Here is a 17037-nt window from a genome sequence, read left to right on the forward strand (position 1 = left end):
CTGGCACATCTGGAACGACTGGCACATCTGGAACGACTGGCACATCTGGTACGACTGGAACGACTGGAACGACTGGAACAACTGGAACAACTGGAACAACTGGAACAACTGGAACAACTGGAACAGTAATTGTTGATACAGGTATCGTGGTTGGGATGATGGTCGCTGGAATATCGGTCGGGGCCTCTGTGGATGATCCAGGTGGGGTGGAGCTGGGATCCGTCGGAGCGATGCTGGTGGGGACTGCAACACAACTTGGCTGTGGTGTAATTTGATTGTTGCTCAACGTGACAGCTCCATTCAAAGCATACAGGCCGCCATTAACGCTGACATCATTGAGAAGAGAGATCGATGTCAAGGCCAGAATATTGCCGTTGAACCTTGTTGAGGTGCCGAGTGTAGCTGCAGAGCCAACTCGGAAGAAGACATTACAGGCTTGCGCGTCGTTTATGAGAACGACAGACGACGAACTTCCGGTCGTGAGTGTGGATCCTATCTGGACGACAAAGAGGGCATTTGGGTCGTTTTGTCCGTCTAGCGTAAGCGTTCCGGTTATGGTGATAGAAGAGGCTGATGTGTATGTGCCAGCAACGAGGGTTTGTCCGCCAAGATTGGCTCCCGGTATTTGTGAGTCAGATGCTAGCGAGCTGGCAGCATCGTACGCTGTTGCAGCATCCTGGAGAGCCTGGCTTGCGACTTCGTTACCGGCGTAGATTTCATCGGCCTGGCCAGGTGGAAACCCAGTGATGGAACTTGCAGTATTGGGAGACAGACCAAGAAAGCCTGTAACAATCGTGGCACCTATATTGGTAATGGCCGTGTTGGCAACCACACCGAAGGATGCCGCAGTGCCAAGGTCAACCTGGGCACGAGTTTGTCCAGTGAGCGCCTGGGCAACAATGTAAAGGGTAAAACATGTGATTCGCATGGCTGTTGATGCGACGAGAATATCTGTATTGAGTAGGAAAGTGCGATAATCCACTTCTTATAGATGCTTGAACATGAGTACCCCTATGTCAGTGATTGGACCGTTCACCCGCTGTCCGCTGCAATCTATGTACAGACTGAATTTTGGCGGTCAAAATGACGCGTCGAAGATAAAAAGCTAGAACGGATAGCTTGATTTGCCTCTCTGAGTATCGTTCTTGATGACGCGAGTTGATTCAGAAGGCTCCAGAGCGCAACAAGATGAAGCGCTGTTTTCTTGGGCGCAATATGTAATTCATACTGTTCTGATCAAGTCTTGCTGTTAGTCGTTCAGATCATCAACGAATACTTCGCTTCTGAGCATTGATGAGGTGTAACGAAGGTCCATACCCGTCATGCGCGGTTCTTGCAGGGTACCAGATTGTGCCCGTCATGCTCCAGCATAGAAAAAATTGTAACGTTGTTAAGGGCAGCGGCCTGCAATATAAGTGTGGACTAGTTTGTTGTCGAGGAACTAACAGTATCCGTAACCTAGAGGCAGAGACAAAGGACCTTTCCAACGCCAAGCGCGCGAGTCAAGCTCCAACGGCCTAGCGTTCGCTGTTAGAGACCTAGGCCTCTCAATTTTGCTCCTTGAAGAATGCGAGGCATCATCGAGTATTCAGGACTAGTCCTGAGGTAGACCGTAGATGCGGCTTCAAACGCTGCTTTCCCTGGCAATGTTCGGAAAAATTGTCCGATGGCAAACTTGGGCCTGGTTGTAGCCCAGTGCGGTCAACAAGTCCAACATCAAAGTTGTACTGTTCGATGCGCAGGATGTGTGCTGACGTGGCCCGTGGTTGCCTATCGCCAGCTATCGCGTGTTGGAAGCAGTGGTGCGCTGTGAAAATGCGCACACGGAGAAAACACGGAGAAGACACGGAAACGATCAGGATAGCGAAATGCCAAGAACTAGCACTTGACCTAACTTCATCCCTTTCGCTGTGTCCCTCTGTAATGAAGCGTGCCTCAACATGAGTGTTTCGACCATAACCTACGATCTCGCGCCACAAGGCAGCTACTTGGAGGGCGCGTTGATCTGGGTCGACATCTAGTCGTTGGAGCTTTGACTGGTCAGCCGCGGTCACCCCCTTGTTGTACTTCCTGTCCGCTAAAAGGAAGCTGTTCGAAAAGAGAGGGTGGAAGGGCGCAGCGTTGCGGATTTTATCAATCCTTTCATTTGAGAGCTGAACGTTCGCTACCTTCGGCATCAGCTTGATGTGTTCCACTGGCTGTGCGCCAACGATGGGGAAGACAAAAGTCGATTGATGGAAGAGGTAGGCCAGAGTCTATCACAAAATCAGTCGTTGCGCTCGTAAGGCTGAAGCGAGGGTATCTTGCGATATCTTGCAATTTGGCATTCTTCCTGTTTACCAAATCCTCCAATGCCCCGGATACTTTGATGTCGTTTTCAGTTAGTAGCACCGATGTGTCGCAGACCTTTGCGGACGAGGCCATCAACCGCCCTATACGGACTGACTGTCAAACCAGCCCTTCGACATGTCATGAACGGAGCCACCTGCAATCTCTTCGCGTACAGACACTCTGGCAGAGGGAATACTCACACATCCATCATGTAAAATTCGCAGAGAAACGAGCGTTCTAGCTTATGTTTTTCTGCAGCGCGTAACCTATTAGAGGCTATCGACTTTCCTGTCGATGAAGAGAAGGAGAAGGCCTTAGGCGCAGCGACCAGACTCTATGAAGTGCGAGGTAGAAGCGCGTCTGACCTTTCCAACAAGGGGTTTGAATGCCACATCCGCCGATACCAAAGACATAACGCTATACGTAGATATGCTACTCATAAACATCAGATTCTGTCACCGTTCTGGCCTCGGTAGCGATGATCCCAACAATTAACAGGTTCTACACCCGTCATCCTTGGTGTCTTTCGAGCGGCAAGACCTCGTCGATCTCGTGGCTAAGTTCATGCTTTAAGAACACTATCGACCAAGCCATCGGATCCTCCCCTTTTAGTGCTTTGTAAAGAAGGGTCCAATGGGAGTATGAGCTATAAGTACTCTCCGGCACCGCTCAGAGCTAATTTCTACAATGCAATGGGAGGAGGGCTTACCTACCATACAGTTCAGAGCACTTTTCCGTCCCGCTAAGAAGAGGCGGAAATATCTACTAGCAACCTTCCGTGTGAAGCTAGTAATTCCTGCGCCCCATGACAAGATAATGCTGCGAATAGCCGTGCCGGCAGACGATGCGGATCTATCTGGCTACGACGTAGAAGAAACTTGGAATTCATGTAGAGTTTGACTCGCAGTGCATGTGCCATCTGTCATAGTCTGGATGCCACTACTGACTTAACAGCTTCGAACGTTGCGATCTTAGGTCTTGGACTCCGTCTGAGGGGCCACAACGCTCTCTACAAATATGTGACAACGGACCTAGAGATTCTGATACCTGCTCTCAAAGTGCTCAGAGATGAGTTGCCACTGGAGCATAGTAAGGTACAGTGACTCTTGTCGAACCTGGTAGTGATCTTTTTGAACCCTGATTCTCTACCAGGAAGACTTTGCCTAAAAGATACATCCAGCCGCTAGAGCTTGATGACCTCACGAATAGCCGGCGAGGCCGTTTCAAGTCACTGTAGCAAGTGCAACCCTTTTTGGACAACCACACACCTCCACTTTGCTGGTTAAATTGGGTAGACATCAGGATACATCGCTATCTTACTTGTACACATTGACCACAGCAGTACAGTCGCAGACCAATTGAAATCAGCTAGACCCCGATTACAATTTGCTCACAAACCCACTCTTGTCGATCTTGACCAGGTACTCGGGCCCGATGTCCTTGATACTTGTCACACCAGCCAGACCCATGCACAGCTTGAATTCGTCGCCTATGAGTTGAAGTGCAAGCTCAACACCCTCCTGGCCCTTGTACGCCAGACCCCACAAGATCGGCCGGCCGATCCACACAAAGTCTGCGCCAAGCGCAAGCGCCTTGAACACATCTGTACCGTGTCGAATCCCACCGTCGACATGGACAGGGATCTTCTTGCCCTGACTTCTTACAGCTGCGACGACCTCAGGCAGCGCATCGATCGTCGCCAGAGCGCCATTGAGCTGCCTCCCACCATGGTTCGACACGACAATACCATCAACGCCGTGGCGGCACGCAAGCAGCGCATCCTCCTCCGTCGCGATACCCTTGACCCAGACCTCCATCTCGGGATGACACTGCTCCTTCAACCATTCGATATCCTTCTCCCATGTTAACGTCGGGTTTGCGGCGTGCGTGTGGAACCTAATCGGGCCCTTGGGCAGGACCCTCTTCTCGCCATCGTGGTATCCTGATTCGCTGACCGTGTTGCTCTTCGCGGAGTCTCCGTCGTCTCGATTCGCGAAGTTGGCGATCTTGAGATGCTTCGGCAGCGTGAACTGATTCCGGATCTCCATGTTTCGGCGTCCGAGGACGGGCGTGTCGACCGTGAGCAGCACAGCTTTGTAGCCCTTGGCTTTCGCGCGCTTGATCAGCTTTACACTGTGGTCGCGCTCTTCGAAGAGGTACAGTTGCAGCGCCATAGGTGTGCTGCCAATGGCGTCCTTGACGTCCTCGAGCGTCTGCGTTGCGAAACTGCTCAGTCCCATGACCGTGTCTTGCGCTTTGCAGGCCCGCGCTGTTGCAATCTCGCCGTCTGGATGCGCGAGGCAGTGCATAGCGGTGCTGGCTGCGCCGACAGGCATACTGGATTTCTGTCCGAAGACATCGACGGTGGTGTCGATTACGGAAATATCGCGAAGGACGCGTGGTCGGATGCGGTATTTCTGGAATGCAGAGATGTTCTCTGCGAGTGTGGAGCCTGAGTCTGCGCCTTCGTTGTAGTAGTCGCGTGTCTGCTTGTCCATGCGTTGCGCGGCAAGCACGCGGAGCTCTTCAATGGTCAGGCAGTGCAGATCAGTGATCTTGGGGTTGTACGCCATGGTGACGGTGTTGCAGGCTTTCAACCGTATGCGTAGGCTTCTATTAAAAGGAGGGCGCGGGCTGCAATGGCCTGAGGTGGCGGCGCCATCGTCACTTTATCGAGACATGATGTCCATGACGCCGACTTCGCGGTCGGCGGATTGGTTCCCGCTCATGCGGTTGCCGAAGTGTAGTAGCCGGGATCGTCAATCTGATAACGATGGCGCGGCTGCGATCGGGATGCTTGCATCTCGACTTCTCGACCACGGATTGCTTACTTTTTGTCGACTTCCAGACCCTACATCCACTTCTATCGCCTCCCAATCCCTAACAAAGTAAATTTCTAGTATAGAAAGACTTGCGCATGCGGTTTTGCCGGACTTCTCACCGATACCGCAGCGCGGGAAGTTCAGAATTGACGTGTCGGTCGAGTTTGCCCCGAACTTGGCTGCTTATCAGATCTCGTCGGAGTCCAGATCGCCTCCGATCAATCTTCGCCCTTCGTCTGCTCATCAACACGGACCATACATCCACCGAGAGCTGGGAGTCGGGGCAAGACCTCGCGATGCATTCAACACGAGCAGAGGATTGACAAGCATACCATGCATCACATCGCGGTGGTGGAGGACCCATGCAATAGCGCTGTAAAGATCGTGCGAAACGTGAGGCACAGCAAGGCTCGTGCACCTGTGATGGATGTCAACCTCAGAGCTGCAGGACAGGCGCCTGTCCCCAGATTTCTCAGCTTTCAAGTCCTTCATCGAGTCGCATCTCCTCACCCTGGGTGACGATGGATCTGCTGCCCCGAAGAGCCCGCCACAAGTTCCTCCTCTGGCTTCGCGAGCGGCCAATTAACAGCATAACCAACGCCTCAACAACGCAGCTCCAAGACGCCCTTGACTGGGCACGATCAGCGTCTCAAGAAACCCGTGATGCGCTCGCAACGTACACACTATGTGTATGTGTCCGGTCTAACGAGTGCACACGCTCGAGCGCCGATAGCCTACTTGCTGGAAAGCACGAGCGCGGACTGAGCAGCGACACCCAGGTACATTGCGTACGATACCGCGAGCGTAGAACTATTTAACGTTCTCGCTCAACATGGCGAGGATACTGATAGGCCGGATGAGACTAACGGCGGGAAAAGAGTCTTGAATATGGTGATCCCGAACGAGACGCTGGTGCATAGTAAATAGCTGCGACCTGCACTGCTGGCACGGCTACATTGCTGGGTCGCCGGGCCATAACACGGTCAGTTGGTGATAATGGAACAACCCCACGAGAAGACCTAGCGTTGATGACTACAGTGGGAGGGGCTTGAGTATGTTGGTACTGGACTTGGATGTTGGACAGATCCGAGTGTCACAGTACAGGGTAGCTTGACGACTCATATGAGAGAAAAAGTGAGGGAGCTGAGGAAGTTGATGGAGTGTGGTTGAAGAGAATGCTATAAACAACACTTTGGGGCGCTAAGGGTTTATATCTCATCTGGTGACACACTAAGGTGCCGATCCCGAAGTTCATGCGCCGAACGGATGAGGGTGAAGTGAAGAAGTGAGAGTGAAGACGAGTTGCACACACAGGGCACCAAACGACTGCGCGACCTCAATATCTTCTCCCGAATACATCGACGCTTCCAAGCTTAGACTGACAAAACGATGCGCTCCTTCGACAGAAACGGACAGCTTCGTGGGCGTTTGTCGCGGGCGCGAAGAGATCCCATGGATGGTGCCGCTGATCCTTCCTCTGATGATGTAAATTACAAACATCCACTTCAAAAACATTATAGCTGACAGTGTTTGTCATCAGCGTGCGCCCTTGTGGAGTCTTTCCGGACTCATAGATCATGTCAGCAACAGTCGATCTACGGTGCCATCTTCCCCGCCCGTTCTTCGAACCCTGGCGACTGAACTCTATCAGCACACAATCGGAACAGCAGAATGGTCTCCGAGGATTCAGAGCCTGCAGCCTTTGAACGAAGTCCCTGACCACATCAGCCAAGATGACAACGCAACGAATACTGAGAGCATAGAGCATCAGCGTCTGATGGCAGACAACGCCGAGCTCGCGCAAGCGCTGCTTGATATGGATAAGGAGCTCAATGCAGCCGAACAAGCAACCCGCGGTCTTGCAGCGTGGACAATCAACGAACGCACCCGGCTGATGACCGAAGCTTCCCACCAGCGCCTTCTTGGAGAAGAATACGAAACCATACTTCGCCAACGTGACGAGCAAGTCATTTATCTGCTTGAACGGTATCAGGAAGTGATTTTTAATCACACGCAGATGTTGGGGCGTGAGGGTGAGGTGATGGGCCGAGGTGCTTCCAGGGACAGCCTGATGAAAATCAACAAGATGAGGTCGCAAGTCGGCTTACCACAAATCGACCAGTGTGGTACTGTTATGATGTTGCCAGAAAAGGACGTTCAGCACGGTACTGTCCAGGAATTTCCGTGGGCAAATTACCATATCACGCATGAAGGGCAGACTAACGCAACCGTGAAGAAAACTCAGTGGGACCGTGGTGCTCAGACCGATAATATGGCGATCGATACCAAGCAGGTCAAGCAGGCCCCTGGTCAGTACGTCGTCAGCGAGGTCACGAAGGAAGACCCTGGTTTGAAGGCGCCTGAGCAAGGCGAGGCGATCGAAGACGAGGAAGGTGCGTATTCGCCTCCGGATACCGAGGCTCCTGCCTCGATAATGGATCAGGTCAATGCTCTCATTGCAGAAGAGAAGGGCAGATTGGCAGGCTGGTAGAGGATGGACTGTCTTAACTTCTGAGTGTACCACCGCTGGTGAAGATAGAAGGGCGACAGCAGCTAGTGCGAATTACACGAGCTCCCTCTCGTCATCACCTTCGTACTTCTTGAACAAATCTCCTCAAACTTTTGCAGCTTATTAATCTTCTCGTCAGAATGTGTGAGCGCGTTCTTCACAAGGAATAATTGCGGAGGTAGCCGTTAGTCAGCGTGTCCAGGTATGTATCCGCCCGAGCTGAGCTCTTACTTTTACCAATACTTCATATATCGGAGCCATGGTCTGAAACCGCGCAGGGTCAATTGTGCCGTAATAGCGTCCGTAAGGCTGTTCTTTAAAGAGTTGTGAGGTGGCACTTTAGCGACGCGGATGACCTCGTCTTCACTCGCATTAGCATATGTTGCGGTGCAAGTCGATCCGACAGGCCTTGATCGTCACCTCTGTTGACTACCTTGGACTAGCACGTCTCAGGGCATGTATATATGGTCGCCTACTAGCTAGCAAGCAACTCAGCGCAGTTTCCACTGACTATACAGCGGCTACTTCTGACGCAAAAGCATAGGTCGCTGGACTGCCACGCTTTATATCTTGAAATACAAGCTCCTAATTCCCTCGCTCAATCTTTTTTTACAATCCACTCTATCCATTACGCTGGAAGTACTAAGGGGGGCTGCTCGAGCACCATTAGTCTTCTTCGCACTGATCCCCCGGCGCACTGGCACATGCGGTTGTGGATCGACGCTCCGCATCTCATTCAGGGTACTATGCATCAGATTGCTGCTTGGTCATGTCTTCGGTAAATTAAGTCCAGATCCGCCCCGTCATTGTCTTATACATGATGATGATCTCACGATACTGACTACCTTCAGGCATGAAATACGGGCACCAGCGCACCGATCGCGACAAGTACATCGAGGTCCTCTACAAGAACCTGTGAGATCATAACCACTGCTAACAGAAAGCCAAGGTCCAAGAGCCCGTCCTCACCGAAGACGATCTCTGCTTGGACTACAAGAAAGCAACACACCATGACTGTACCTGTCACAAGTACATCAAGGGTGTTAATCTCAACGGCGAGACGATTACGGCTGGCAGCAGGGAGTTTGACTACAAGAGCATCATGATGTACGACTCCTTCGACGGCGGTAGTTACAATTGCCCGGATAAGTTCGTGAATCGCCCACTGTCGCGATGGATAGTACCCGAGGATCAGGGCAAGGGGAAGGATCGAGTCCAGATTCAGCGCGGCGAGGTCGCGGACCTGGATTACGAGTGGATCAAGACGACATACCCGTACAAGAAACCACCGAAGTGAGGCTGAGCCACTGCTGCGTATGTCGGGTATGAACTGAAGTCTCTCATTTGGCGTATTGGTCTTGCAATAGATAGAGTTCGGTATGTTTCAACCAAGAATCTGACTATAGTAGGGTCTGAATTTCAAGGCAAAATGAGCACCGGTCCGCATTTGATCTAAAAAAAAGCCCATATTAGTAATCTCGACATAGTAAACTCGAGGCTGAAGAGGAGACTGTGCGAGAGAAATTTCGTCTGTGAGCGTACACCAACCCTTGCGGCTGAGATGGAAGGAAGAAATGTTACCCAGCCCAGCCTTGCAGATGAAAGTACCCACTGTTACGCAAGCACGTAGCCGGCAATGCCTAGTCCATGCACTTTACATACATTAGCTACCTGTGCCACCTCAACATCTCTCCTTAACTCCAAATCCCAATCACGACGCCCTCTACAGCCGCGCCCAACTCATTCCGACACGGCCCGAAGCTGACGTTCTCAACAGAAACAGAACCCCCAAGCCTCAACATCTGCACGTCCCACACGTTCTCGCCTATGTAACCGCTGCAGGTCGCCGTTAGCCCTCTCAACGCCCCTCTCAAGGAGCACCCCGGGGGTCCCCAGAAGAGCGTCAACACACCAGGGGACCCCATCCTCTTGTAGTTAAAACCAGCGCGGGACTGTAAGCGGCTAAAGCCACCGCGGTGAAAGTCCTGTGTTGCAGGCCTGCAGGTACCCGCAAATCTGGCTGTCACATGCGAGAGGTTTGCCGGCATGTGAAAGCGCACGGGCAGCCGTCGCGATTTGCACGCCCAAAATGGCACCGTCACCGAAGGGTGCTCTCAAACTTAGAGCTTGAGCACTGTTTCCCGTACCGTAGTTTCCGTTCGCTTGAGAAGCGAGCTGTAGGCAAGGGCCGTGGGGTCGGGTTCTGGGTGTGTGCATGTGTTGAGCTTATCTTGACGACAGAGCGGGATGCATTAACTAGTGGGACGTGAGGGGCTCTCGAACGCAGGCGGTGTTTTCCCAGTAGCACGTTATCGCACGCACGCGTTTCAGGGTATCAATTGCGTTATTAGTACAGCCCGAGCACGGCAGTCGATTTTGAATTGTTTTGAATTTCATTTCATCACAATGTGCAACGAGGTGGTGTGGCGGGTTCTAAGCAACGAATGAAGCTTCTAAACCCCCGCGCTTCAAATAACAAATACATCTCTCCGCAGGATTATGAGTTGTTCGCCTTCTATATGTAGAACATCAAACGTAACGAGTACACATGCAATCTCCCTAGAACTGTGCAATAGCGACAGAAACAGCCTGTTCATCGGAATGACTTATGCTGATACTGATGCTCTTGACGCCAACGCGCTTGGCCTCTTCTTGGGCAAGTCCAGAAAGCTGGCGAGATATTAGCATTGTCGAGATGTTCAAGATTGAGAGTTAGGATTACCTCAACAACCGGTGCACCGGTTTCGTCGTTGACGATCTCGATGTCCTTCAAGGGAGCACCTGCGCCCTTGCCCTGAACACCCAGGGACTTGAAGACGGCCTCCTTCGCCGACCACTTGCCAGTGAAGCTGGCCCGAGGGTTGGCAGCCTTCTGGCAGTATGCGATCTCCTTCGCGGTGAAGTTGCGCTCGATGAAGGTGTCGTTCTCAATGTTGATGGCGCTGATGCTCTCAACGTCGACACCGACCTTGGTGTTGGCCGAAGCTGTAGCCTTAGTCAGGGACTCTACCATTTTCTGCGTCTCCTCGGTCTTCTTGTCCTTCTTAGTCTCGGCAGTCTTCTTGGGGTAGCTATAGGTGGCAGTCTTTTTGTCAAGGGTGACACGTGCGCGGGGGTTGAGGAAGACCTCCTGCATCTTGTCGTCCTCGTAAGGGGCCTTGTCCTTGGCGCGGAACATGGTGTTGTTGATGAGACCATCGTGGAAGTAGCGGTAGGCCTTCTTCTGGCGAGCCTCAACCTTCTGCTTGTAGGCAGCAAACTGGTGGTGCTCGAGAGCGGCGTAGAGGTACTTGGGATGGATACCGATAGCCTGGGCACCCTTCTGGCCGAAACCAAACGATGTGACGGAGAATGCCTTGATGCCGTCTGTCTGGATCGACTGCGATGGATAGACGATGTAGTCAAACTGCTCCATGATCTTGTCGACGTTGTCTGCATTGCGGTTACCAGGGACGAGACCCGAGTTGAGCACCTGCAAGCAGCCGTTGAACATCCAGGCACCAGCTGCACCCTTGGGGTGACCGGTGAGGTACTTCTGGAAGATACCAAGAAGCGCGTTACCCTTCTTGCGGCCAAGGTGACGCATCTGTTCGCAGATAACGCTGGACTCATTTTTGTCGTTGGCAACAGTCGATGTGCCGTGGAAAGAAGCAACGTCGAGATCATCAATGGTGAGGCCCCAGGTGGCAAGAGCACCACGGAGAGGCGCAATGCGGGGGTCCTTCTTCCAGAAGGTGTTGCCAAGGCTGTTGAGTGCATCTTTCTCTTGTCGCTGAGCCTCAATCTCAATGTGGTTGGCGCGCTCCTGGAGGTACTCGGCCTCGCTGAAGTCCTCGCCAGCAGAGTCCTTGATGGCAGCGACTTCCTCCTGGAGGTACAGCAATTCAGACTCCTGCCACTGCTTGATCTGCTTGCGACGAAGGTCCATCTGGCGCTTCCTGTACTTGATGTCGAGCAGAGGCGAGGGGAACTTAGAGGCCTGCTCACGGGCAGTGGTCAACACACCCTTGCCGGGAGCAGGGACTGAGCGACCAATCTTGTCAGTAGCAGTAGCTGTGAAGCCAAGAACACCGTAGATGGGGAGGCCCATGTCGAGGGCCAACTTGGCGTCCATGATGACTTGCATACCGCAGCCCTGCGATTCCATGAAACCGTTACGGGTTGTGGTAGTAGGACGTGACATCTCCTTGGGTGTACGGCCGTGGGCGAACTCATCCTCAGCGTTACTGGTAGCCTTCATGTTGGCGAACTCGTAAGAGCCCTCCTCCTGGAAGTCATCGAAACCACCAACAAAGCAGACGCGAGCTTTGCCCTCGACAATGGTATCGTATCCAATGTCGATGGACTCGACGGCGGTAGCGCAAGCACCGACAGGGGTCTTGATAGGTCCTGTCGATGACATGAGCAACATGTTGACCCAGGCACTCATGGTGTTGATGAAAGACTCCTGGAGAATGTCCTTCTGGACAGGCCTGTCGAGGAAACGGTCCTTGTACATTCCTCTCAGAGCGGTGGTACCTCCGATGCCGGAACCGACGCAGTTACCGACCTCCGACAAGTGGACATACTTATAGAACTCGTAAGGGTCGGTGATACCGCTGGACAGCAGACACTCTGCTGTGGATACAAGGACGAACAGGGTGACAGGGTCAACCTGGGAGATGATGTCCTCGGGAACACCGTACTTCTTCGCATCCCAACCGGTGGGGATCTGACCAGCAACGAGACGGTCAAAGCGAAGAGCCTTAGGAATGATGAGGGTGGCGCCCTTCTTCATGCGAACAGTGTATTCGCCAGAGTCTTCAATGGCGAAGATCTCGACCTTATCGCCGTGCTGGCGTTTGAACTCCTCAGCAGTCTCCTTTGAGGCCTCGAAGGGGTCCAGGTCCTCCTCGATCTGGATCTCCTGCATGAGTTGCTTCTTCTTAGGGTCATAGCCGTTGAAGAGCTCCGGCTCGATGAGGCGGATGCCACTGTGCTCAAGGATGTACTTCTCGTACTTGGGCTTGACATCCTTGTCATCGACGGGCTCGTTGGTCTTCGCATCCACCCAGCCAGAGTAGCTCTTGCCCTTGAGAGGACCGTTGTGATTCTTGATGAGACCCATGATCCAAGCCATCTCGACGGAGCCCTCAAGTGAGAACTCGCCGTAAGCCTCCATCTCCCAGCGGGTCCTGGAGTTACCCCAGGGACCGACTTCGGCGAAACCAGTGACGACGACAACCTTCTCAAGATCTACCATACCCTTCAGGTCCTCGTTGAGGGGCTTGACCTCAGACTCCCAGTCAGGCAGCTTGGGGAAGTCGAACTTCAGGTTGGCTCTTGGCTCAATCTTGGCCTTCTTGTACAGAGCTTCGCTAGCCTCGCCGTTGACGATCTTGTTCTCAATGGCATTCTCCTTGATGACAGCCCTACGTACATCGCTGGTCTCGGTGAGCTCTTTGCGGAGATCGGTCATGAGGTCCTTCAGGTTGGGGATGTATTGGAAGCCACCGTTCAAGTCAGCCCAGACAGGCTCAATCTGGCAAAGGTTGACAATCGCGGGTGCCATGAGACCAAGCAGGTTGAAGGCCATCTCCTGCTGAGAGAAGGTGCGAACACCGTACTTCTCAATACCCTCCGCAACGACGTTGTTTGCGCCCATGAGACCAGTACCACGGGTCCAGCCAATGACAGCACCGCAGATGGTGAGGTAATTGCCCCAGCTCTCTGAGTGCCATCTTGAGAAGAGGGTCTCGAGAGACATCTTGGACTCAGAGTATAGACCGTCGTTGCCGAAAGTACCGTGATTTGGGGAGAGAGGCAGGATGACCTGTGCGGGGCGAGTCTCGAAGCCGAAGGTCTGCTTCTGCTTCTTGACAGCACCGAGCATGCGAAGGAGGTTGGTCAACATGATTCGGTGAGCGAGCTCAGACTTGGAGTCGATGCTATCAATCTCGCGACCGTTCTCAGGGATAGCAGCGAACGGAACGATGAGATCAAGGTCCCAGCCCAGACCCTTCTTGGGATCATAGATGTAGTCAACAAGAGCCTCGACATCCTGATTGCTGCCTTGGTTGAAGGGCACAACGATGAGCTGAGAGCCACGAGCACCGTAGCGGGTGTACATGGACTGGTAGTACTCGGTAACTTCGCGGGAGAACCTGGAAGTTGTAACGACAACTTTGGCACCACCGCTAATCAGACCCTGCAGGACCTGAGCACCAATGGATCCGGCACCAGCACCTGTCATCAAAGCATACTTTCCCTGGAAAGTGACACCATTGCTGGCGGCGTTCTCAAGACAGTCCAGATAGATGCCAGTTAGCTTCTTGCTGTACTCCCAGCCGTGGTCATCTTTCCTCTTCAGATGAAGGAAGGGAATCGTCTCAACCTTGCCCTGCTTGGTAGAGCCATTTGCACGACCATTGCGACCACCCTTTGCCTTCTTGCTGTTCTCGTTGGGGATGATCTGTCCCTCGTTCATCGACAGAGAGCGGATGACGTTGCTGTATAGGCTCTTGATCTGCAGCTGCGAAGACTTGGAAAGTTTGTGCTGCTGCTTGATGAGCTTGTAAATGCGCTGCAGGTCGTTCTGGACCTTTGTGCGGTTGCCGTACTCGGAGAGCTTGCCTCCCTCAGCCATCTCGCGAACGTAGTGCTCCAGCTTGCGAACGCTTGCGCGGGGAGCCTCCTCGTAATTCATGTTGCCGCGAGCATCAATCTCGAGGTGAGGGGCTGTGGGCACAGCGACGTCCTTGTAGACTGGAGGCTCGTTGAGAACGTCGCGGCAATTGTCGATAAGTTGCTGGCCAAGCTCCTTTGCAAGCTCGTAGGTCTCACCGCGCTCGGTCGGGCAGTGATCCATGTGGTACTGCATGAAGTCGAGGAGGAGAGGGTTCGAACGGTTCATGATAGCAATGCAGCGGCTGACGATCTCGCGATCAACGGCCTTTAACTTGCCAAAGATGATATCGTAGTACATGGTAAGCGCATCCTGGCGCGCCCAGTTCCAGGAAGAGTCGTAGACGCGCGCCTTCAGAGGAGTGAATTGAGGCTCAATTCCAGAAGCATAGAACTCGCCATGCTCGGTTGTCCAAAGGTCCAGTTGCGCCTGGAGCGCAGATTGTGCCTTTGTCGCGTCGACGAACGACTTGTCGCCAGCGCGCAGGTCGATCTTGAGGTATCTGGCAAAGAGCTCCAGCTGCTGCTTGAAAAGGGTGCGCTGGTCCTTCGTGAGGGCGTCAATGGCCGCAGGATCCATCATCATGCCTCCACCAGCAGCGCCGCCATCACCGCCGGCAGTAGGGGCAGACAGACTGATACCAGCAATTGACGCGTATTTGTTGGCCTGCTCGTCCAAGAACGCCTTTCCGTCGGTCTCAGAACCGAGACGCGCAGGCGGCTCGTTTGTGATAGCGAACAGCAAGACGCCGTCCTGTCGTCCTTGTGCCAGACCCCACCTTGTCTCCAAATGCTTGCGCACAGCTGTGATGTTGAAGCCACCAGGCATCTTCGAAGACACCATACGGGCGATGAGGGAAGCGGACTGCTTTCCAAGCTGACCATTGAAGGTAGCCTGCATTGAAGCACCGAGTTCGTCGAGGGGTGTGTCTTCGGGTTTCTCAGGCGTGGAACCAAATTCCTTGCCCAGGTCTCCAAGGATCTCGTTCTGGAGGGTGGACTTTCCTGTGGCTTGTTAGCTCGAGTCTTTTTGGGTGGTTCCAACGGCTTACCTCCAACCAAGTCCTTGATGGCTTTACTCAGAGGGATGTCCATCAGAGGCTTCTTCAGCTTCTGGGCGACCAATGCCCGCAGGATGTCGGTCGCTGTGACTGGTGCATCTGGCACCTGAGCAGCTGGGCCAGCGCCGGGAGCAGGGGCGGCAACCACGGTCGCTGCTGCTGCTGCGGGTGCTGATGATCCAGCTGCTGCGGGAGCACCTCCGCTCGCAGCTGGCGCTGCCTCGGGCTCGTCTTCGACAGGGTCTACATCGTAGTAGATATCTTTGGCGTCCTTGTTATAGCACAGAATCTGACGCTGAACAGACAACGCCGCATCGTGAGCTTCGTATTTGGAGGCCAGTGTGCGCTTGGCCATCACACCGAGTGTGTCCGCGGGGCCGATTTCGACAATGCGCTCTGTAGTGTTCTCGCCGAGGACCACATCCTGCGTCTCAATCCACCTCACGGGTGAGGCAAATTGATATGCAAGCAGCTCAATGAGCAGCGTGTGCGAAAGCTCCTGCTCGACCTCGGGACGCATGGTGCAGGAAATGCGTGAGGTGCAGGTAGGTTGTCGAGTCGTATTGGGGGTTTTGAGAGAACAGCCAAAGCTCGCCGGAGCTCAATGGGTATCTCTAGTCTAGTACACGGCGAAAGGAGGGGTATAATGTGTCGAAGGAAGGAATAGCAACGCTGAGGAGAGGGCGTGCTGGAATTAGATGGAGATGGTGTTGCTAGGAAGCTTGGGGACGGGTGAGGTAAGTCCGCCAAAGGCAAATTATTCGGAGAGGAGGGAGAGCGGACGGGTGCAGTAGGAACACAGCATCCAACGCTTTGACTGTTTATCTCGTTCGAATGGCAGAGACTTTACTGGGCGTGTCCTCTGGTCGTTGAGGATTTGTGCACCGCTCTAAAGGCACGCACCCCTGCGTTCTAGCCGGTCTATGCTCTGGCTCTCAACACAAATTTCGCCAGTCTTGCGAGAGATAGCTACCAAAGGCGGTGGGTGTCGCGAAGCCAGTGCGGGCCAGGGTCGACACCACGTCGGCCCACATCTGCCTCCAACACTGTGCTCAACAACTGCAGGCCTTGGACAATGCGGGGATCTCTTATCAGAGCACCATTGGCGCACGTCACGCACAGGAACGATGCATTGTTGGTATGCTGGTTTCGCCCATCGCAGCTGCCGGCGCGATGTTTGAGGGGTCCTTCCTTCCCCAACGCTTTGGCCGCAGGAGGCACACCCATGCACACACCATGCAAGTGGGCTGATCCCTGCTCTGCTAGCGCGGGTCCAACCCGACCTCAGCGGGCCCGACTTTTTCGAAGCCATCAGCTCGCCGCGGATACCTAATAGACACGCCATTCTGTGCTGCCCGGCATTTTCCTACATCTCCACTCGCCCAATTGTCCCTCCCCTCTCCCCTGATTACTCCTCATAAACCCTCTGCAACTCTGCTGCCTGTTGCGGTGGACATTTTGCATCCACACGGCACTTAGCACTTCGCAAGGGAGCTGCAAGCACAAGCAGTCCTGACGAAATCCCGAGCACTACAGGTTGATTAGCTTCTACCTGCGCAAACAGGTACGCATTGGGTCTTTGTTGCGAAGGGCAGCGTTGCGGGAGATGTGTCTTGATCCCAGTGATCTTTGAGAGCTCTTTACCAGAGCA

The 17037-nt window shown here is 53.5% G+C and overlaps 4 protein-coding genes across 4 annotated transcripts in view; 1 reads left to right on the top strand and 3 right to left on the bottom strand.

Annotated features, from left to right (window-relative positions):
* M421DRAFT_247231 (uncharacterized protein) overlaps nt 1-1038 on the bottom strand; it is a 1947-nt gene extending 909 nt beyond the window's left edge. The window contains exon 1 of the mRNA XM_033588569.1: nt 8-1038. Within this exon, the coding sequence (XP_033452961.1) occupies nt 8-928 (921 nt within the window). The 5' untranslated portion in view covers nt 929-1038. The remainder of the gene's footprint in view (nt 1-7) is intronic.
* Nucleotides 1039-3581: 2543 nt separating this feature from the next.
* Nucleotides 3582-5036, bottom strand: M421DRAFT_416324 (FMN-dependent alpha-hydroxy acid dehydrogenase). The gene has a single exon (XM_033591017.1). The coding sequence runs from the start codon at nt 4902-4904 to the stop codon at nt 3711-3713; it is 1194 nt and encodes a 397-aa protein (XP_033452962.1). The 5' UTR covers nt 4905-5036; the 3' UTR covers nt 3582-3710.
* A 1506-nt stretch (nt 5037-6542) lies between these two features.
* On the top strand, nt 6543-8998 carry M421DRAFT_399145 (uncharacterized protein; the record flags this gene model as incomplete). Its single annotated transcript, XM_033590177.1, has 6 exons — nt 6543-6638; nt 6694-7546; nt 7827-7864; nt 8310-8440; nt 8514-8577; nt 8612-8998. The coding sequence occupies 6 exons, from the start codon at nt 6543-6545 to the stop codon at nt 8957-8959; spliced, it is 1530 nt and encodes a 509-aa protein (XP_033452963.1). The 3' UTR covers nt 8960-8998.
* Nucleotides 8999-10003: 1005 nt separating this feature from the next.
* On the bottom strand, nt 10004-16325 carry M421DRAFT_416326 (uncharacterized protein). The gene is made up of 3 exons (XM_033591018.1): nt 15378-16325; nt 10385-15330; nt 10004-10332 (listed from the first exon to the last, which is right to left on the bottom strand). The coding sequence occupies exons 1-3, from the start codon at nt 15904-15906 to the stop codon at nt 10222-10224; spliced, it is 5586 nt and encodes a 1861-aa protein (XP_033452964.1). The 5' UTR covers nt 15907-16325; the 3' UTR covers nt 10004-10221.
* Between the last annotated feature and the right edge of the window lie 712 nt (nt 16326-17037).

Source organism: Didymella exigua (genome assembly GCF_010094145.1).
Source record: "Didymella exigua CBS 183.55 unplaced genomic scaffold M421scaffold_3, whole genome shotgun sequence".
NCBI classification, from domain to species: Eukaryota; Fungi; Ascomycota; class Dothideomycetes; order Pleosporales; family Didymellaceae; genus Didymella; species Didymella exigua.

Bases quoted from the DNA above. Each gene is read 5' to 3' on its own strand.
- M421DRAFT_416324 (XM_033591017.1), bottom strand. From the start codon at position 4,904: ATGGCGTACAACCCCAAGATCACTGATCTGCACTGCCTGACCATTGAA.
- M421DRAFT_416326 (XM_033591018.1), bottom strand. From the start codon at position 15,906: ATGCGTCCCGAGGTCGAGCAGGAGCTTTCGCACACGCTGCTCATTGAG. The intron at 15,331-15,377 runs GTAAGCCGTTGG...AACAAGCCACAG, and splicing joins CATCAAGGACTTGGTTGGAG to GAAAGTCCACCCTCCAGAAC. The intron at 10,333-10,384 runs GTAATCCTAACT...ATATCTCGCCAG, and splicing joins CCGGTGCACCGGTTGTTGAG to CTTTCTGGACTTGCCCAAGA.